This window comes from Alexandromys fortis, unplaced genomic scaffold, assembly GCF_014885135.2.
Source record: "Alexandromys fortis isolate MF-2015 unplaced genomic scaffold, M_Fortis_MF-2015_v1.1 scaffold_81, whole genome shotgun sequence".
Taxonomy (NCBI): Eukaryota; Metazoa; Chordata; class Mammalia; order Rodentia; family Cricetidae; genus Alexandromys; species Alexandromys fortis.
The window spans coordinates 3800297-3822487 of NW_026067960.1; the positions used below are offsets into that span (position 1 = coordinate 3800297).

Below are 22191 nucleotides of genomic sequence, written 5' to 3' on the forward strand. Positions count from 1 at the left end.
ACACCCGTCTTCCCTGTGGTCCACGGCGGCTTTGGCACTCCAGTCATAGAGTTGAATAGCTGTGACAGACAACCGCTAACCTGCCAAGCTGGGCGTATCGGCTCTTTTGAGAACAATAACTGGGGGGGGGGGGGGGGGGTTTGTGGCATTGGCCTGCACCAGCCTTTCTCAGCATGTGCTCCCTGAAGAGCCACAGGTGCCCCTCGAAGGGAAGAGTTCACGGTCCGTTAACTATGAGGAATGCCAGCTAAGTAAACTCCACAGGCTTCTCTTGAGGACTTATCCGAGGCCATTTTGCCAAGTGTCCCTGGTTAATCTCAGGCTGAGGACTTCGCCTAGGAGGATTCTACGTGAATGTTTCTTGAAATGGATTATTTCGGCTCTTAAGAGGCCAGGTGGGACATGGGGGCGGGTGGAGCGAGAGAGATGAAGAACTGAAGAGTGGAGATGCAGACAAATCGCATTCCCTCCAGAATGGCTGTTTCTTCGGGTCTCAGGGACACCTGTTGGGGCTTCTAGCTTGACTCAGTGGGTCCTGAGTGTCCGCGCCCTGCCGGTCCTGCTGGCTCAGGTTTGATTTTCCTCTTAGGTGGCTGGTACTCAGTGGCCAGGACTCTCCTCTCCTTTCCCAGAACAGTGACAGGACTCACTAGGCTTTGAGGTAGAGCAGCCTGGTGCTTAGAGCTCAGCCTCAAGAGCCAGGTGGCCCAGGTTCGAATCCCAGTGCCGCTGCTCCCTAGTTTGATGGCAAGGGCAAATTATCAAAGAACAACTCTTTTATGGCCAATAACAGTTCCTGCTGCCAGGGTGTCTGTGGCAGTTTAGTTTGCCTGTGCAGTAGTGAATGGCAGCAGCTAGGCATGATGGTCTTATGACTTAGGCTGTACCTGCCCTCTGGGTAAGGCACAGAAGGGAAGGCGTGCTTGCCCAGTGTCCAGCTTTCCCAGGAAGGCCTTTCCTTGGACCCCCTGGGCAGGGAAGGACTGTCTCAGACCATCCAGATGGATATGTAGAGGCCATTGGCTGTGTGGGTGAGCACCTCTGAGGAAGTGCTTTGGGGCAGGGTGACTGACACTTCCTAGCCTAAGGCTCATGGTCTTCCCCATCTGGTGGTCTCCAGAGAGAGGTCCATTGGAGTCACCTGAGCACACAGGCCCCATCCACACTCCCCAAGGACAAATCCCAGAGGGTGTCTCATAGCTGTGTTATTGGGCATCTTGGGGCCTAGCGAGGTAACAACAGCACTATGACCCTCTCTCATACACAGCACCTCCCTCGGGAGAAGAGACTTGCTACGAAACCCAAGGCGCCGCTGTCCTGTGGGTCTTAGTAAGGTAGGTCAGTTGTGACAGCTCAGACTGCTGAGGAGGGGCAGCAGGAACCCACCACACTACTGGGGGCATCTGGGACGTCTCTAAATGGGGCAGGGTGAAGATATAAAGTGTAAGTACCACAAGCAGAGTCAAGTTCAGACATGAGCTTAACCCACTCAGAAGGAAAGGGCTGGAGCCAGGTTCCTCACCTCAGTCCTACCTACAAGAGTCACAGAGTGGAAACCATCAATCCACACAGTGTAGTGACAGTCACATCTAAGTCTGGACCATTCACAGCGTGGGTTAAGGACCAGCAGCCTGGGGAGCAGGGAAGGCTGTCTGGAAAGACAGGCTCTCTGTACCCCACACCTATTCAGTTTGAATCCACATTTTGAAAGGTGCCCTGGTAAACCCCCTGGGAGGCACACACATGGAACCGCACATATGTGTAGGTCAGAGGACAACTTGCATGGATTTCTCTCCTTCTACACCTTACCACCTGCCTCCTGGAGACGAGACTGCCAAGATTCAGACAGGTCTAAAGTCACGGGAGAGCATGGGTCTAGACACTAATAATGTGTGGTCATAAAACACACCTTAAAGTGAATTAGAAACTCGTTGATAGATGATGGGACCAAACTCCAAGACAAGCTGTCACCTGAACACTGTGGTGGTTTGAATAAGAAACGTCCCCATACACCAGGCAGTGGTGGCACACGCTTTTATTTTCAGCACTTGGGAGGCAGAGGCAGGCAGAACTCTGTGAGTTCAGCCTGGTCTACAGAGTGAGTTCCAGGACAGGTTCCAAAGCTACAGAGAAACCAGAGGATGGCACTGTTTGGGGAGGTTTAGTTGGTGCAGCCTTGCTGGAGGAAGTGTGTCACTGGGGGTGGGCTTTGAGAGTAAAGTGCCCCACCTACTTCTGGCTGCTATTTTATGTTTTCTGTTTGCAGATGCACGCTCTCTGTCTGCTTCTGCTCCTGTCGTCATTTCCACTGCCTGCTGTCACGCTGTCCTCACAACCACGGACCCTAACCCTCAGGAACTTTAAGCCAGAATAAATCCTTTTGTCTATGGCATCACCCCAGTCCTGGTGTTCTGTCTCAGGAACAGGAAAGTAACTAAGACACACCCATCATGTTGTGGGATAATCTTATTGTACACTGTGAAGATGTGTCTTTGCTAAGGCCCCTTCTGATTGGTTTAATAACAGTTGAATGGCAGTAGCTAAGCGGAAAGAGGTTAGGTGGGGCTTCGGGGAAAGGGAGGAACTCAGGGGGATGAATCTAGACACAAGGAAGGAGTCAGACACACAGAACGGAAGAGAGGTAAAAAAAAGCTCGTGGAAGTATATAGATTTATAGAAACGGGTTAATTTAATTTATAAGAGCTAGCTGGAAACAAGCCTAAGCTAAAGTCCACCCTTTCATAATAATAAGTCTCCATGTCATTATTGGGGAGCTGGCAGTCCCAAAGAAGTCCAACGAGAAAAGTCTGTCTGCACCATCATTTGTTTGAGAAGCGAAACAGAGATCAGAATCTATACCTAAGCTTTTAAGCACCCAGACATCATTCCTGTAAAGGCGCCCATGAGTGCTAATCAGGGGTTATCTCTAGAAAGTGGAACTCAGAATCTGGGGGAAGGAAATTGAGGGGGGACTATTTATACTGTGACACATTTCTATCATGTTGACTGTGGAGGAATGAGTATTTCCTATTCCAAAATGAATGAAAACAATTTGCTTTCCCTTTCCCCCTTAAAACTGGTGGGAAGGTGCCAGGGTGGTCGTGGTACATGCCTTTCATTCAGGACAGCCAAAGCTACACAAAGAAACCTTGTCTCAAAAACCAAAACAAAACAAACAAAACCAACAACAACAATAATATAATACCTGGTGGAAAGGAGCTGGAAAGATGGCTCAAGATTAAGATCACTTCCTGCTCTTGCAGAAGACACAAGCTCAGTTCTCAGTACCCAATCATTCACCTAGAAACCACCTGCATCCAATCCCAGGGGATCTGTCTGCTGCCCTCTTCAGGCCTCTGAAGAGGTCACCTCCACTCCTGTGCTCATGCCCATTACACACGAGAGAGGAGAGAGAGAGAGAGAGAGTGAGAGATGCCAAGAAGGACCAGCTAACAATGACTTCTCCACCAATGTGACTTCAGTACTTCAATATCACCCCACAGAGAACATCTGGCCATGTCTGAAGACATTCTGGGGTGATACTACCTGAATCAATGCTTAGAAGGTTGGGGATGCCAGCAGCCATGCTCCATTGCCCAGGACTCCAGGAGTGCCAAGGGTAACAAGCTGGCAAACCTGTCTGGGACGGCCCGCTGTGCTGTGTGTGTAGTGCCACCTCGGAGCTCGAGCCTTGTGCAGTGCTCATGTAGCAGGTCTGGGTTGACCCAGGAGTCTACATGTGTCATATGACTGCACACCCTGCTGATGCAGGACAGCTGTAAGCAGTGAAGCCATCGCTGGCCCATCTTGCCCAACTCCCAATCTTCTGTGGAGTGCAAGAGGATGTGCTGGCTTCAGAAAAGAAGCTAGACTCCTGAGGCCTGGTTGAGATGGGGAGCACCAGAGGACACTGACTCGTGGGAAAACAAGCTTGTAGGCTGCTGCTGAGCCTCCTTGGCGGCTTGGAAGCATGGGGTTCACTGGGACTAGAGGTGTTGGTGTCTGAGACTCACCATCCAGGGTCTCCACGGAGAGTTGCAGGCCCAGGTTGTGTCGAGGGTTGACCACCCAGTGGTTGCTGGTGGCTGTGATGTCAAACACCAGCCAGCCCTCCTCAGAAGCCCAGAGGGTACGACTGTCCAACAAGAAGAGGTCCGACTCCCTGGAAAGAGGACAGAGACTTGAGGTTAGGCAGGTCATGGCTCAGTCACCGTGACAGCCAGCACCCTAGCAGACAGGGAAGCTCTGTGTAACAGGACAAGTGGGGGCAAGGCACCAGTCCCCTACACACAGGCTTGTCAGAAAAGGACCTGAGCACAACGGCCACTTAGCAGCCGTGATGGGGAAAGAACGTATTAGAAACACAGGTACACACAGGAATAGGAAGCTGGCACAAGGCCATCTCACTCTACCAGATGTCAGGGGACCCTAACAAGACACAGGAGAGGCAGGAACTACACAGCCTGCAAGTTGCTGGGGCTGAAGGTGATGCCAAGGAGGTCATTCACCATGTGTCTGGCACCACACCAAGAGCTCCATGCAAGGTAAAGCCATAATTCACCCGATGAGAGGTGGAAAACGGCTGGCTAACTGGCTGAGAGTTGGAGCAACAGAGGGATTTATGGATAGAAGGATGGGTAGATAGATCAATGGATAGGCCAAGTGAGCAGATGAATAGATAGATGAAATGGGTGGGGAGGGAGGGAGGGAGGAAAGTAGGTAGGTGATAGATTAAAGACAGAGAGATGATGGATGAGTGGGTGAGCAGATGGATGGGTGGGTGGATGGCTGGATGCATGGGTGGATATGTAGATAGATGGATGAATGGATGATGGGTAGACGACATGTGGACGAATCAGTGAATAGAGGTATGGATGAGATAAACAGATGGGTTGATAGATGGGGATGGACGGACGTGTAGGTATGTGGAGGATGAATGGATGGGTGGAAAGAGGCATACCACCGCACCACTGCATACAATATATAAGGCATTCGTAACAGCTCTTGTGGGTTTTTAGTTATCAAGACTCAGTTTCCACATTTTCAGTGGTTAACTAAATACAAGAGCTCCTATGCTGTGCTCGGCACTGGGGGACAGTGCAGCTCCTCTCCAACCCGGACCCTTCTCCGGGCCCCTGACAGTTGCCAGTTGACAAGGTGTAGTTACCACCTTTCCTGGGAACAGGGTATGTTTTGTGGCTCACACACACACATCAGTATGGCACCTGTTGGTTGGGCACAGATGACTCTCCAGGCTCTGGGGTCAAAAGCACGCTGTCGCTGAGTCCTCACAACAACCCCAGGAGCTGGAGAATCCTGCCCACACCGCTGGGCAGACACTGAGACGTAAAAGGCATGTCAACTCTCAGAGTCTTCGACAAATCAGACCTGTTGCTGAGTGTCCCACTAAGCCAGCAACCAGAGCCAACACACAGCGCCAGTCTGGAGAGTCTCCAGTTGGCCCCAGTCCCCTCCTCCTACTAACTACTGCTGCTGCCCATCTCTAGTCATCGTCCCATTCATCTCAGAGGTCTGCAGATTCTCCCTGCTGGGAGCCACAGTGCAGTCTACAGTCACCAGGTGCGCGCGCACACACACACAAGCCAGGGAGCGAGCTGCGGGCAGACCTTAGTTAGATGCATAGTCAGTGCCAAGGCGGGTGTGAGACACCGGCAGTCTCACGGGTCAAAGTCCCCCAATGGATGCTCTTAGCTGGGTCCTTCTCATCCCTCCAGCCAACAGTCTAGGCACAGAGAACCTATGTACATCATTTTATTTACATCATACACCCAGGCTTGGGAGTGGTGGCGGGCACTCCAGACATGGATGACATCACAGAGACCACAGGTGGGGGTGTGGATGGTTTTCATGCACACTCCCCTACACCTGATTTAGAAAACGTTGAATTACATCATTACTTCAGCTGGAACACCGTGTCCCTTCCCATGCTCATGTTGAAAACTAATACACAATGTGACAGTATTAGGAGGTGATCAGGCAATGAAGGCACTGTCCTCGTGAAGGGACAAGCCCTTGTGAGGGGTGTAGCGGGACAGTATTTGCGCCCTTTGGACTTTCTGCAGTTCACTGTGCCAGGACAGAGTAACAAGGTACCAACTTGAAACAGTAACTTAATTCACAGAACACAGATCCCACCAGCGCCTTGACCACCAGCCTCCAAAACTATGACATGAATTTCTGTTCTTGTAAGTTTCCCAGTCTTGGGCAATTTGTTGCAGCAGCAGAAACAGATTAAGGTGCTACAAGTTCTGATCTTAAACCAGTAAATCAGTCACGAGGTAAGAGCCTATGTCATTCCTCAGGGCCCAAAGTCCTCCAGATCCTCAGTAGTCTGTCCTCTTGGTTACTTATTACAGAGGCAAGGAAGCCCTGTTAGGGTCACACAGTGTTTGAAAGACCCTAAGTTTGACGTCAATGTCCAAGTTGAATGAAAACAATGACCAAGTCTTTAGGACACACTTACTTCTTCTACTCTGATGTCCCTTTAGAGGTGACTTTAAAATCTTGTTTGGAGAATATCTTACATGGCTTTCAAAGCCACGCATAGGGAAATCTGGCTGGCCTCATCTCCGACTTGCCTGATGGCTTCCCTGATTCTGGAGAACTCCCAGGACTGTCAGTGAAGCAGCTGGCTACCCTGACAGTCAGCGGATGGGAGCAAAAAGAAGCCACTCCAAGTCAGCTCGGGACATCTGCTCCAAGCACGAGATGAGGAACTTGGGTAGTGACGTTGCTAGGAAACCAGATGTGCAGGAAGGTGGGAGCAGATGCTGGCACAGGGAACAATGCTTGTGACCAAAGGACAGAGCAAGCCTTCACACAGGCTGCCCTGCCCATGGATGCTAAGACTTCTTTCATTAAAGGCCAGGACACTGAGGCCAGATGTGTCAGGCCAGAAGTGATTCATCCCCACATCACCATGAAGGCAGCCACTCCCCACAGCCAGCGGAGTTTGCCATTTATCTCAGGCATGCAAGAGCCACGCCTTATCTGAGGGGGCAGGAGTGGGATGAAGATGTAGAGACACCTCACCAGAACAGAGGCGGGACCACGGGCAAGGGACAGCAGGAACACTCAACTGAGTGGGAAACTGGATTCCTGGTCCCTCTCATAGTATTGCAAAGGAACACTGGTCATACAACAGAGAGAGAGAGCGCGCGCGAGTGAGTGGTGAATGGGCCTCTGGGACATTCTTATTTACCTAGAGCACAACGGCTGCTGCCCATCCCAGGTGAGTACAGAGGTGGAGAAGGTGCAGGTGCTGGGGCCCCAAGAACAGACACGCATTCATTTACCTTCCCCGCTCCTGGAGCCTGGGTGCTTTCCAAGCCGGCACACTGAACTTCCCCTGGCCCTCCATCATGTTAAGATGTCACTCCCAAGTTGGGCACAGTGGCACACGCCCATAATCCCAGCATTGGGGAGGCCGACGCAGACGCAGGACTGCTGTGAACCTGACTTACGTGGTGAGTTCCAGGTTGTGGATATGGTTCCTATTTCACACATGTGGGCATGGGGACATGTTGACATTGTCCCAGGGGCAAGCCTTATACATGGTCAAACTAGACAGTGGAACAGGAAATACAATTCAAGAACCTTTATCATCTCAGCAGGGAGGGAGGGAGGTACAGGATCTGTTAGGTCCTGTTTGGCACCTGCTATCCGCCCTGCACCTGCACTGTGTGGGACATGGGCAACACCAGACAAATGTAGTCAATTTTGATAGACTGTTCTCCAAAGATGGCCAAACAGCCAGTGGATAGGAAAAACAGGTCTAGTTGCATCAGCTGTCAGAGAAAGGCAAATAAAAACTAGAATGGGCAAGGTAGTGGTTAAAGGTGCTTTTTGCCGAGCCTGACGACCAGAGTTCAGTTCCCAAAATCCACAAGGCAGAGAGGGGAGCCCAGGCTGTCCCCTGCAAACTAACGAGCAAATGTGAAGGCTATAAAGAACAGGCAGATAGTTCAGTCATCAAAGTGATTGCAGTGCAAATATGAGGGCCCAAGTTCAAATCCCCGGTACCTATGTACAAAACTGGGCGCTGCAGTACATGGAAGGCAGACAAGCATTGAGGACCCAAGTTCAAGTCCCCAGTACCTATGTACAAAGCGGGGTGTGGCAGTGTGTGGAAGGCAGACAGGAGGATCCTGGGTTTCGGTCAGCAGCCAACCTAGCTGAACTGATGGGCACCAGGTTCAGTGAGAAGTGCTATCTCAAATACTAAGGCAATTTACCTTCCTGGGGACGACATTTGATTCCAAACTCTGGCCGCCAAATACATGTGCATACGCACTGAAGAGACGGACTCGTGGGAAGATGTACGCAAACACTCCGTCTGTTACTCCCACACATAAACCCAGCTAGGGGTGGGGCTTAGTTCCTCCTCCCCTCTCCATATTGTACTTGTTTTCTGGCCAGTGCTTGAACAGATCTTGTGCACACTGTCACACCTGCTGTGCGTCATATCTGCTGCTGCCCTGTTGTGTCTAGGGGACAATGTTTCTTTGCAGTCACCTGCCACCTCTGGCTCTTACACACTGCAATGGACAATCCCTAAGCCGTGTGTGTGTGCGTGTGTGTGTGTGTGTGTGTGTGTGTGTGTGTGTTACAGAGATGTACCATTTAAGGCTGAGCATCCCATTGTCTCTTATTCTCTAAACCCTGGCCAGCTGTGGGTCTCTGTGTTAAACACCACCTACTGCAAAAAGAAGCTCCTCTGATGAGGGCTGAGTTATGCTCTATCTTTTTAGATGGATAAAGCTCGAGGGTGATGTACAATACACAGGGCAGCGCCTTGCGGAAATAACTCCCTAAAGTTTGCAGCCCTTACACAGGAAGCCTGCTTGTGTGTACTCTAGTCTGGAGGGTGGAAAAGGAGCATTCCAAATATCAATTCTGAAAACATACATGGCTCTCAAAACCCTGCCTGTCGGGGCTGGAGAGATGTCTCAGTAGTTAAGACCACTGGCTGTTCTTCCAGAGGACTTGGGTTCAATTCCCAGCACCCAGATGGCAGCTCACAACTGTCTGTAACTCCAGTTCCAGGGAATCTGACTCCCTCACAGAGTATTCAAGGCAAAATACTACTGCACATTAAATAAATAAATCTTGAAAAAACAAAGCCCTGAGAACACATTCCCATGTTCTCGTGGTCTTTCCAGAAAACACGGAGTGACGGGACTAATTTTCCACTGCACAGACGTGTGTAGTGTGGCCCTGTCTGCCAAGCTCAGGAGAGGCATAGAGCAGATTTCAGGGCATGCGTTCCCGACTGTTACCACCACTAATTCCTCTTAAAGGAATAGCAAGGACTGGGGAGATGGCTTGGTTGGTAAAGTATTTACCAACACAAACATGAAGACCTGAGTTCCATTCCCAGATTCCATGATTAAAGAGACAGACATGGTGCCACACGCTTGTGATCCCAGCACTAGGAGGCTGAGGACAGGACATCCCTGGGCTCACAGCCCAGCCAATCTAGCCTAGCCTACCTGCTCAGTTCCAGGTGACAGACCCTGTCTCAAAAACAAAGTGCAGGGGCTTGAGCGATGGCTCAGTGGTTAAGAACACTTGCTGTTCTCACAGACATGGGGTTCAGTTCCCAGCACCCACATGATGTCTCACAACCACCTATAACTCCAGTTCCAGGGGATCCAGTGCCCTCTTCTTGCCTCTGTGGGTACTGCATGTATGCAGTGAAAGCAAAAACAATGCATGCAGTTCACACACCAGCAGGCATGCAGTGCACACACCAGCAGGCATGCAGTGCACACACCAGCAGGCATGCAGTGCACACACCAGCAGGCATGCAGTGCACACACCAGCAGGCATGCAGTGCACACACCAGCATGCATGCAGTGCACACACCAGCAGGCATGCAGTGCACACACCAGCAGGCATGCAGTGCACACACCAGCAGGCATGCAGTGCACACACCAGCAGGCATGCAGTGCACACACCAGCAGGCATGCAGTGCACACACCAGCAGGCATGCAGTGCACACACCAGCATGCATGCAGTGCACACACCAGCATGCATGCAGTGCACACACCAGCATGCATGCAGTTCACACACCAGCAGGCATGCAGTTCACACACCAGCAGGCATGCAGTCCACACACCAGCAGGCATGCAGTTCACACACCAGCAGGCAGGCAAAACACACAAAATAAAAACAAAGAAATGTTTCAATACAAAGCAAAACAGTCTTCAGCATATTCTTCAGGACACAGACATACACTTTCACACACACACACAAACCACATACCACACTATTCACACACTCACACACACATCACACTCACACACAGAAACAGCATCAAGACACAGAAGGTCACCTTCTCCCCTTTAGAAACCCAGGTTTTCCCAGAGTCCTGCTCTGTAAGGTGTGAACCCCAGTTGACCCTGATGCTGGCTCTGCGATGTTAATAATTAACCACCTGACTGTGGACTGCAAGCTGCTGGGTCCAGGGCCCCTCCTCCAAAGGAAACCAGTGGACAGCAGAAACCTAACCCTAGAGAAGAGGGAGGAGCACCCTACACACACACACACACACACACACACACACACACACACACACACTTGAATACGTGTGCAAGCACACACAAACAAGGAAACCTGTGAACATTGGGAAGTGAGAGGAGACACACACACACACACACACACACACACGCTGGGACTCGCAACACACCCTCCCCTGGAAAATTCTACCACTGTGGAAAGTGGGTATTTTAAATCACCAGTGTGGGAGGATGGAGAGTCCTGTCTGGGACTTCTGACTACTCGGAGGCTATTTCTAGTCTGCAATCCCCAGGGGCCATCAACCACTCCCCTGGGGATGGCCACATTTCCTCACATCAAGACCACCAAAGCTTACTGAAAAAAAAAAAAAGAAGAAAAAAGACCCCAGGGGCCTCTGGAAAATCTGAGGGCACGCCACTGCACGTGAAGGCCTGTTTCAGAATCCAGTACCCAGCCTTGGGGGACGTGCCATATTTGACCACTGTCAAGGGGTCCAGAACCCCAGCACCCAGTGTCTTGAGGGCCCAGGAGAACCTCGGAATCCCTGCAAAACATCTTAGCTGCAGCTGAAGATGGGGAGTGTTTGTGTCATCATACTGCTGCTGGTGGCTGGACAGGAGGAAGGATCTGGGTGACAGCCATAAAATCTTAAGTGGTGGGATTAAACATTCTCCAAGTCAGGTATGGTGGTGTAGGCCTACAGTTCCAACTGTTAGGACAATTACAGACCCAAGGCCAGCCTAGGCAATCTCAAGTCTGCCTCAAAATAAAAATATGGGAGAGGCAGAGACAAAAGGAGACAGATGGGGGAATTACAGAAAGAGAGGGGTGTAGCTCAGTAAGAGTGCTTACTTAACAGACACCAGGCCCTGGATTCAAGCCTCAGAATTGAGGCGGGGTCCCCAATATCACAGCCCAAAACACAGTTGTAGCTCCTCCAGGAGCCCTCAGGCACAGCTGACCACCTGCAGGGGCCCTCAGGCACAGCTCACCACCTGCAGGGGCCCTCAGGCACAGCTCACCACCTGCAGGGGCCCTCAGGCACAGCTCACCACCTGCAAGGAGCAGATACTTTCTTCAGGTGGAGAGAATAGCCTTTGGAATTCCCCAGGGTCTCTCCAGGAGGCCTGGTTCAGGGCTACAGCCAGGCACCTGCTCACCTACCCTCTCTGTCTCCTGTGTTGCAGGTCCAAGAGCCATCTCCACAGAGTAGTGGAGAGGACTAGGGATCAGGGTGTCTGCTGGGCAAGTGCCCCAAGCTGTTACAGAGAAATATTTGGGCAATCTTCACTGGAACAACGACAGCCAGGAATCACACTGCATGTTACAGGAGGTGACAGGCAAGGGTGCATTAGGTTCTGGACTGAATGACTCCACCACCAAGCAAAAGAAAACGGACTTGAGCTGAGAGGCCAACAGAACAATACACCCTCAGAAGTCCTGAGTGGTGGGCCAGGACCTGAGTGTGCTGTCTTAAATGGCAGAAGGGGTCCAAAGAGAAGACATGGGGGACACCTGAACTGAGGCAATTCTCCAGGGAGGTCCCAAGTCACCACAGAGTCAAGAAAGCAGAGAGTCAGACCTGAGCATAAAATGAGAGCGGACACTCCCAGAATCCAGGAAAGGTTAGGAACCGAGGCCTCCCCAGGAGTCCAGTGTGGACATCTGGTGACTTCTTTGGTAATTCACCATCTCAGTTTCTGAGATAGTCTTTCTGTGAACCCAGAGCACTCATGCTCAGGGTAGACCAGCCCAGCCAGTCAGCAAGAGCCCCAGGATCCGCTTGTCTCTACCCTCCAACACTTGGGTTATAAATTTGCACTACAATCAAAAGCAGGGTCTCCCTATGTAGACCACGCTGGCCCCAAATTCACAGAGCTCTACCTGGCCCCACCTGGCCCCCATTGCAAATGCTGGGGTTAAAGGTGTGGCCACTGTTCCCAGCTGCTTTTGTGTATGTGATGAGCATCCAGACTCAGGATGCTTAGGCAGCAAGGACTCTACCCACTTAGCCACCTCCTCCGTCCTAGAATTTGTATTTTAAGCCATTAAATGTGTGGTCCCTCGTTACAGCAACCTTGTCACCATTGGGATGTCTTGCCTCTCAACCTTATGCCAGCGCCAAAAGCTGGAGGGATGATGGCAGCCAGAATGGGGTTTGAGGACCAGAGGCAAGGACAGCAATACCCAAATTGGGCAGGCAAGATGCTGACAAAGATCAAGGAAACATCAGAAGTACAAGACTTCCCAGGGAAGGAGGTTCCCAGGGACACCCCAACAGGACAAGAAGAATGAGCAGAGTTAATACAGCCCAGACGGCCGGGACAAGGGTAACTGCTGGGACAAGTGTGCCTGACAGAGGGAACAGAAGTGTGGAAGGTGTGATTAGAGACCAGTGAGGAGAGGGTGCAAGCGGCTGTGGCGACAGAGGTGGGCGGGGCCACAGCCTGCAGGCTTCTGGCTACCATAAGTCAGATGCTAAGACCCAGAAAGTAGGGAGCACATTGGGTGGCAAAATCTTTGCCAGATCCTCCCTCCCTCTCCCTGCCGTCCACACTGTCCCTCTTCTGGACATGATGGGGGGGGGGGGGAGCAGGGAGGGAGAAAGAGAGAAGGAGAGAGAACACTGCAGCGGGAGAGAAATCCAGAGAGCGAACAGAGCAGAACAGAGCATTCGCAGGCTAGCATGATGTCATGTGGGTAGAGGCCCCATGAGTCAGGAGAGAAGGCCCTTGGCTGGTGTACCTGGAGCCAGCCCAGCAGGCATACTCCAGGCCGCAGGGAGGCCCAGGAGGAAGATCAAAGTCCTGAGACGAAGTTGGCCCCGCAGGGTCGGGTCGCCAGGCGCCTGGAGCTGCCCACCTCAGGGCTAGGACACAAAGGGCCCTGACGGTGAAGTCAGAGAGGCCCAGCGCTTTTTATAAACCACTCTCTTGAGGCCCTACACATCCAGGAAGACCAAAATTAAGTCGTTCGGGAGAAAGGTGGAAAAACAGATGAGAAGCCGCAACACCTCCTGCCACGGCATGAGCTGGGGGGCCACCCACCGCCTTCCCATCCAGCCCAGGACTGGCAGGCTGCCCACTGAGGAAGCCCACCAGGCATCCGTGGAGGGCCCGAGACAGCCTACACAGCAACCAGAAGGCTGTGCTGTTACAGGCAGGGAACGAGGAGAGGCCATTCACCGTCAGGGCTTCAGGAGCCTGTCTGCAAGAAGACAGGTTTGAAACTCATCAAGGTCTCTGGAGTTTACCTCATTAGCAGAGGGCCAACAGACAAGAGGGTTCTGCAGTGAAATAAGAAAATGTGTACCACTGACCCTCAGATGCCAAACTGTATGTGCGTAAGTACATTAAAGGCTCCAAAAGGGCCTCGAGATGGCTCTGTGGCTCGAGGCGCTTGCTACCAAGATAGTGACCTGAGTTCCATCCCCAGGACCCCAGAAGCAGAGAACTGATTTCTATAAATTGTCCTCTGATCTGTGCGTGTGCACATGCATGCACACACAGACATACACACACACAATACTTACAATGAATATGTATGCGTATGTATTTAAAGAAATTAAAGAATAAAGAGTAGCTTTTTTTTTCCAAACTTACAGGCGTCACCAGAAAGGGACTGGATTCCCCCAGTTCCCTGGGGCCTTTACCCACTGATCCTGCTCTGAGCCCCTTGGAAGCCCACTCTCAAATCCCAAGGTGGTCACTCACACTGACTAAGGAAAGACCCTGGACACCTCCTCTCACCTCCCACAGGAACCCTGGCTGGTGCTGTAGACTAGGAGACTGGAAGGGGGGAGGGGATGCCTACTCATTCTCCTCCCCACTTGGTGAGATTCACTTAGACACAGTGCAAGGACGGAGCCACACTGTTCACCTAGTGACACATCAAACATCATCACAGTGACACAGCGAGATCTTAGGAGCCCCCCCCCCCAAGAAACTGTGGGGAGCCCTGTGGAGATTCTGAGTCAGCTCCGTGTCCTCTTGATGGACCCCTGACTGAGGCTGTGGTGCAAAGGCGGATCTTTCCAGACTTTTCCCTGGTTGCCCCACTTCCTCCAGCCTCCAGCTCGAGACTGAAATAGGGCAAGGTAACCTCAGACTCCTCACGAACACTCAAGACAGCAACTAGTCGACACTGACAGCTTCCCCGCCGCGTCATCTTTCCAACCTGAAGAAAAAAAGAACCACAGACCGACTCTTAAGATTCCAAAACCCAGAGACCAGAAGGGGAGGGGAGCAGGGCGCAGCAAGAAATTGAACCTGAAAGCGTCAAGGCAGGGAGCTGCAGACAGAAGCAAGGGACACCGTGCCTGTGGAAGACAGGCTGCTCCCTGCCCTGAGGCCCTCCACAGTGTATGCTGGCCTTTAGGCTGCATCTTACCCTCAGGGACAGAGGAAATTCACACCACTCTACATGAATCACACTGCTCTGTGTGAATGGAGACGGTTGAGAATGCTCTCCAAACTTTCCTTTGGCAACTCAACACTCTCATCTGCCCAACCCTAACCACGGGGCGTCGAGTGACAATCAGTGATTTATGCAAATGAAATATTACCACCTATCAAGTAATCAAATTAAGTCAAGAAGACGTGGCATGTGGGTGTACCAAAACCACCTCAGAGAGCTAAACAGGCGGATCAGCCGGCTAAGTGCTTGTCTTGTAAACATCGGGACCTGGGCTCAATTCCCCAGGGCCCATGTGAAAGCTGAAGCATGTGTCTGTAATCTCAGCACTGAGGAGGCAAGGACAGGCAGATCTCTGGGGTGTGCTGGCTGTCCAGGCTAGCCTACTTGGTGAGCTCCAAGCCAGTGGGGGGGAAAAAACCCTAACACCAAGGTGGATGATACCTGTGGTTGCCTTGGCTTCCACACACAAGCACACATATGCACACCTACACACACACAAGCAAACACAGGTGGGTACACAAGATCATAGCAGAGTTAACAGACTCTTGACCTTACAGACATATGAGGCCAAGGAATGATGCCCCTGCCTCACCTGGATCATGCAAAGTGGGGGCACCTGGGCCAGTGAGACGGCTCAAGAGGTAAAGGCATTGGCCTCTAAGCCTGATGACCAAGTACGAAGGCCACAGGATCCTCACTGGTCTGAGGTGCTTGCCACTAAGCATGGTGACCAGAGCTTGATCCCCAGGACCCACACAGGAGAGAACTGCTCCCAGAGGCCACCAGGAATGCATTTCAGAAATGCAACAACCAGGGAACGTCTGGAGTGACCTGCTTTTGCACCACCAGCCTCAGACGGGACCATCAAGGGGACTCACTGAGCTGACTCGGAATCTCCATAGGACTCCCCACCGTGTCTTGGGAGAACCTCCTACAGTCTCGCTGTGTCATTGTGGTGTTTGAATGTGTCACTAGATGAACTCTGTGTCTCAGTCCTGCACTGTGTCCGAGTGGATCTCACCAAGAGGAAATGAGCCAAATAGCCCCTCACACCTCCCCCATCTCCAAGTCTACAGTACCAGCCAGCGGCTTAAGTACCCTCACAGCAAGGAAACCGGTGCAGCTTGCAAGGGATCTTCAATAAACTCTTACACTAGATGAACACAAACCTCTGCCGCTCTGTTACTGACAGTGTGGGTGTGACCACTCCCAAGCTTAGGATTCTCCACAGCTAGGCTAATGGAAGTTTCAGGAAGCAGAGGACCAGAGGAGGAAAGGAAAGGGGACGGCTAAGAAAAATGGTTCCTGCTTAGGTACTGGCCATGAGTGGAGAGCCAGGCAGATACTGAACATGCCTGTGATGCACGACCTGCTGGCTGCAGTGTGGGACACTCTCTTACCTCCTCTCACGCGTGAGAAAAGGCGGAGGCTGGCCTTCAGCCAAGGACTTGGATGCAAGTGGGTTGCCTGAGATCTGGTGCCAGGACCCACATGGAGGTACAAGACAGGAGGCGGGGAAGGAAAGAGCACCTGGGTACCTACAAAGACCCAAGTGACAGGTGTGTCTGGCAGGGCCTGGTCAGTGTCCACTGGATACAAGTATCAACAGCTACCAAGACCCAGGAGCCTAGAGGCCTGGCCTGATGAGTTGGCCTCCTGCTCAGGAGGGTAGGGCCCCACACATCATATGAGGCTATGTCCAGTGTCCCACGAGTACCAGGCTGAAATCCTCAGGATGTTTTAGCTTGGTTTGTGAGGCAGAGATAAAGCCTGGTGCCCTGTGGCAAGCAGCCAAGCACTCTGCCCCCAGGCACACCTGTGGTCCCACTTTGACAGTGTTTCTTTCTTTGTTTAAAGACAGGCTCTCACTGTGTTATCCTGGCTGGCTTGGAAGTCTCTACATAGAGAAGGCTGGACTTGAACTTGTGGTCATCCTCCCGCCTCTGTTCCTACAGGACTAGGTTTATAGATGGCATCTTGACACATTTGCCTGATCACCTTTCTCTGATCTGTGACCCGCCTTGGAAGCAAGTGTTAACAAGAGTGATTGTCTCTGGATTTTTGTCTAAACAGCTAGGCTGGAATGGAGGGTCTGGATTCTTCTCTCTAATCTGGGTGGATTCAGGCACTGTGGACAGTGGGAGCCATGGGGAGGCAGGCATGGGAAGGCAGGCACAAGCTGAGGAGGAGGTGGGAACGCTGGGAGGGAACTGAGGCACTTTCCACCCCAAATGTGGCCTGCTCTGGAGGCCTCCCGGGGCTATTCCGCTCCTCACTGGGGTGTTGCAGGATGAGGCCAGCATCTTGTGTATTGAGGCTGGAGAGGCCACTGCACACCTCCCATCTCCCCATCAGCCTGCCCCAGAAAAAGGTCAAAAGCCCCCAGCACAAAGCCAGAAGCTCTGTCTGAAATGATGCCTATGGAAGTGGGAGCACTCGAGAAAGAGGATTCAGCTTTGCCTCTGAATCCCCTGCAGGGGAGTGGACCACAGCTGGGGACCCTGAACAGCACCACCCTCCCCTGCATCTCCCCATTGCCCCACCCACTCTTCTCCTAGTAACAAGCCCTCATTTCAGGGTCTGGGAAGGTGGATTTTAGGAGGTTGCTGCGGGCCAGACTCAGGTCCTTGGCAAGGCAGTGCGCTTACAATTCCTGCGCTGGGGAGGCAGAGACAAGAGGGCCCCGGGGGCTTCCTGGCAAGTAGATCCAGCCAAACAGCAGACTCAGCAAAAGACCCTATCTCAAAAATGAAAGGGGAGAATGGTTGAGGGAGATACCTGATGTCAACCTCTGCTTTATACACACACACACACACAAACACACACACACACACACACACACACCCCGGTCATCTCACCATCGGCCCTGGAGACACCTTGACCTGAGCGAGGGGCCAAGCAGGCTTCCCTTGCTGGCAGATTCCCTTGAGTGGCTGCTCCCCTTTCATGCAGCTGCACTGAGGAATTGTGGGAAGAAGTGCTGTGATCCATTAGTCATGCCTGCCTCGGTTCCCAGAGGGAGACTAGCGCAGAGCGTGCTAGAACAGAGGCCAAATGTCAGCTCTTCTTCTTCCATTCCTGCATCAGCAAAAGCAAAGCCAAGAAGGAAGATGGCTCTGACAGGGTGAGAGCAGAAAGACAATGGGGGAAACCAGAGTTTGACAAAGCCTTGAGAATTCCGTCTTCCAACAAGAATATGACACAGCAGAGGCCCTCGCGGAAATAGCCGACTTCTTAGAAACAACACTTCCGGGGGCACCTGTTCCCCTACCCTCACCGAGTCAGCATCTGAGACGGTATTTGTTATCCCAGCTACAGATGACCGCTTACAACCAAACTGAAAAATATTAATTCCCTTTGTTTCCTGCCAAGAAGGCTAAAGCAATTACAGGCCCTGATATGAAACACATATGTTAATACATTTGGAAAAATCGGTTCCTATAGGGAAGCAGAGGTCCCAATCCAAGAACAGAGTGCTTTTGGAACTAAAGCGTCTGATCAAGTTATCCAGACAGGCCGATCCTAAAGCACTGTCCCCAGATGTATTCCAGCACCAGGAACCCAGGACCCCGGCACACGCTGCCATTGCCCCCTCACTGGCCACGAGGGTTCACCGACCCTTGGACACCCGGGCGGCCCCCTGGCTCTGTGTAATATGATTACAATCATCACAGCAAAGCTCGCAGAGAATCGAAAGCAGTTTAATTACAGGCAATTTTCACTTTTTGGAAATGGAGCTCAGATGCTGAGGTAAGATCGGTAACAAGGCAGCGAGGAGAGTATGGCAGAATGTGCCGGGGTGGACCGACAGCCCACGAGCAAAGGCGCTGTTGGCACTCACACATGTGGCAGGTACCCGTGGGCACGTCCTCGTGGTGGCGCGACACCTCCATACAAGAAGCCTTTGCCCTGCTGAGAGTGGTCAGACCTTTCCTGCAGCGGGCATCCTGAGTGCCTACTATATGCCTCAGACTTCACTTCCCAAGTAGTCTCTGTGGCTGGGCCACCCTCACAGCCTCCGGGGCTACCCACCCCATCGGAATTCACCCAGTGCTCAAGGAGGCTCTGCAAGGTCAGCAGGTTGCCAACCCCACAGTCACGAATTGGGGGAAGAGAATGGACAAATTGCCCTCATCTGTCATGGCTGCTCAGGAGGACAGCTATCTCTTCTGCAACGGCACGTCACGGGAGGCGGAGGACTGCGCCTCAAACTTGCCCGGATCTACCCAGCGGTAGGAAAGAGCCCTCCCCATGCCACAGGTCTGCAATGATGCTGGCTCCGGCTAGTGACTTACTCCACGTGGTTCAGTGCTGGAAGGAGTCCAAGAAAATGAGAGCCCCCCTGTAAGCCCCCTGCTGAGCCCCCACCGGACGCTATCACAAGTGCCCCACAGATACGCCCTGTTACCACTGACACCCAACTGGTGCCCAGCCAGTCCAAGAAGCCAGGTCCAGGCTGTGGAAGAGCGATGGAAGGAAGGAAAAGGCACACAGTACAGATCAAAACAGCCATCAAAGCCCACCAGCTGGCCTCAGACCACAGGACAGGAAGCCAGTGGGCATTTGGCTCCAGGACACAGGACAGGACCAGCTGACTGCCTCTCCAGAACTAACTAGATTGGACACAGTGGCTTGCTGTCCTGCCATGCTGGGTGGTATTGAATGCAAGCTTTTTCCAGAATGATCCTTGCAAATCACTGAGGGGGCCTTGAGGGGAACCACGCAGTACCAGGGACTGACTGTACCTTGTCCAAGGCTCGGGGATGGGGTCTGGAGTGGCGCCCTGAGAAAGGGGCCTCAGGCAGAGGCACCCAGGTGGTCCTAACCCAGGATTTTCATGGCCCCATGATTTTCCAGGGCAACGACCACCAGCTACTGCCCACGGCTAAGGCAGCTCAGATCCGCCCTAACGCCCTATGACTGAGGGGTCGTGGCAAGAGGCGGAAGTAAGGAGACACAAAAGCCTATGCAGAGGCCATTAGGAGCAGGGAGAAGCCAGAAGCTTCTGGAAGGGCCCCCACTCATTCTCAGCTAATCCCTCCCCCATGTCAGAGAAATGGACAGAGTCTGGAACGTGAATGGGGCTCTGTCCTGTGAGAAGAGGAAGTGTGCAGGCAAACAGGCCATTTGCTAGGCAGGTGACCCCTGTTCTACTTATTGACAGGGGACTCAACCAAGACAGGGCCATAAGGCATGGCAGCCACCTGCTCAGAGCCCGGCACACATGGGCTATCTCGCAAAATGCTAACATCCAGCCCAACCCACCCACTCTGGTAGCTTTAACAGACCCTGGACAGCCCACCCAATGCACAGCCATGACTGAGACTCTCACTGCAGCCCAGAATGCAGGTGAGGGTGTCTCAGAAACCTGGGTTCAAGGCCTCCCTTTGCCACTTCCTGACTGTGCGTCCTCAGCTGAGCCACCCCGCCTCTGAAGCAGTCTGTGGCAGAGGGGTAACACTGAAAAGGCCCGTTGTGGAGGTGGGGTACTCACTACAACTCTGCATGGAGAGAATACTAAAACAGGACATGCCCCAGTACTCTTTGCTGTCTCTGCACTGTGCCCATGACCCCTGCCTAAACCTGGATACAGGAAAACCCTCCCGGAGTCTGGATGCCAAGTCCTGAGCCTGCAACCAAAGTGATGGCTACCTGAAAGTCCTCACAGAGAACAGGTGAGGCGAGGTGCCACCCCAGGCCCACTGGTGTGGCGGGGGGTGTAGAGACCAGATGTACGTTTTCTTGCCCTCAGCTCCCACAAGCTTTTCCAAACCCCTGTGGTCCTCCATGTGTATCCTGAGGTAGAGCGGCACAGCCTGTCCTGGTGTGGGTAAAAGGCCATGCTCCACCTGCTCACCCTGGATTTGAGGGGGAAAGGCAGCTGAGACACCTCGGAGGTTGGCTGCAGTGGACTTCAGGACAGGTGTGTACCTGTTCAGATAGCAGGGGCACCCTGGACAGGACACCTCTTCTGAGTAGAAAGCAAGAGCCTGTTCTGGAGAAGCTGCTATCCCCACCTTGGGTACTCAGGAACAAGCAGGGCTGGACTGGGTTCAGGAAGGAGTTGGTAAGACACCCCTTTGGCCTCCTCTGCCCTGAATCTCTCTCTGGAGGGACAGGCAGAAACAGCCCCTTCTCCCTCACAGTGACTCAGGCCAGGGTTGATCCAAGTCCTGGCATTGTAGAGACTGAGGTCACCCTCCTGGCAGCCGAAGACCCTGTGATGGAGCAGGGGACATTCTTCATCCAGCTGCAGACAACATCTTGACCTTGGTGGTGACAGGGCCTGGCCTCCTGCGGCTCCTGGTGCAAGCATAGCCCTCCAATACAGGAGGAGCACATCCAGAAGCTGCCAGCAAGAGCACAGGTTGAGGATGGGCCTAATGAAACCCATAGCCTGAGGATGGAACCAACAGAGCAGAAGCAAACTCAGGTCCTAGAAGCTAGCTAGTCCAGCCTCAGGCCCAAGGTCCAGGAAGTAAGACTAAGCTCCTGATCCTCCCCAGCAACCCCAGCAAAGCCTTCAGAACCAAGCCACCACCCTCAGGCCCACCCTGAGCCCTGGCTCTCCCACAGCTGGCCAAGGGTGGCATACCTCTCCTGCCTTTCCAGCCTGGGGCTTGAGGCAGGGACAGGCCATGGAAAGCCTCCAACTCTAAGAGATCAAGAGGACTTGGTGGGAAGTGACTCCCCCAGGGGAGAGATGTGGAGGCCAGCCCACAGCTGGCTAATCCCAGCACCCCCGGAGTGTCTCTGGAGCTTAGCTGAGCCTGCCAGAGAGCCAGATGTCCCAGGCCCTGAACAGCTGGGTAGCTGGTGGCAACATAGTTATGTTCTCTATCTCGAAGCCCAGAGCCCAGGGGGTGGAAGGACTTGTTTGGGGGGGAGGGGGAGCAGGCACTGGGCTCCTCAGAGGTCTGGGCAAGGAAGAAGCTCTAATGGAAGATGTACAGCCAGAGACATGCCACAGAGCCATACATCTCTACCCAGCTCAGGCCTATGTCCCCAGGCATATTCTTAGGCTAAAGAATTCAAGTGTTCAGAAGCTGAAACCCAGAGAGGGTGGTTCTGCCAAAGGCTGAAGCTCTCCGCTCTGCTATGGCCTCTCTCCCTCCTACAATGACTGAGCGCTTAGGGAACACTTACCGCATGGAAGACAGTCCCTAAAATCCTCCCCCATACCCCGGCAGGGAAACTCCACAACCCATTCCTTTCCAGAGGAGGAAACTGAGG

General features: G+C 52.7%; 1 protein-coding gene across 1 annotated transcript in view; it reads right to left on the reverse strand.

Annotated features, from left to right (window-relative positions):
* Bmp7 (bone morphogenetic protein 7) overlaps positions 1-22191 on the reverse strand; it is a 69103-nt gene that overhangs the window by 17905 nt on the left and 29007 nt on the right. Inside the window, exon 3 of the mRNA XM_050152907.1 lies at positions 4014-4162. Within this exon, the coding sequence (XP_050008864.1) occupies positions 4014-4162 (149 nt within the window). The remainder of the gene's footprint in view (positions 1-4013; positions 4163-22191) is intronic.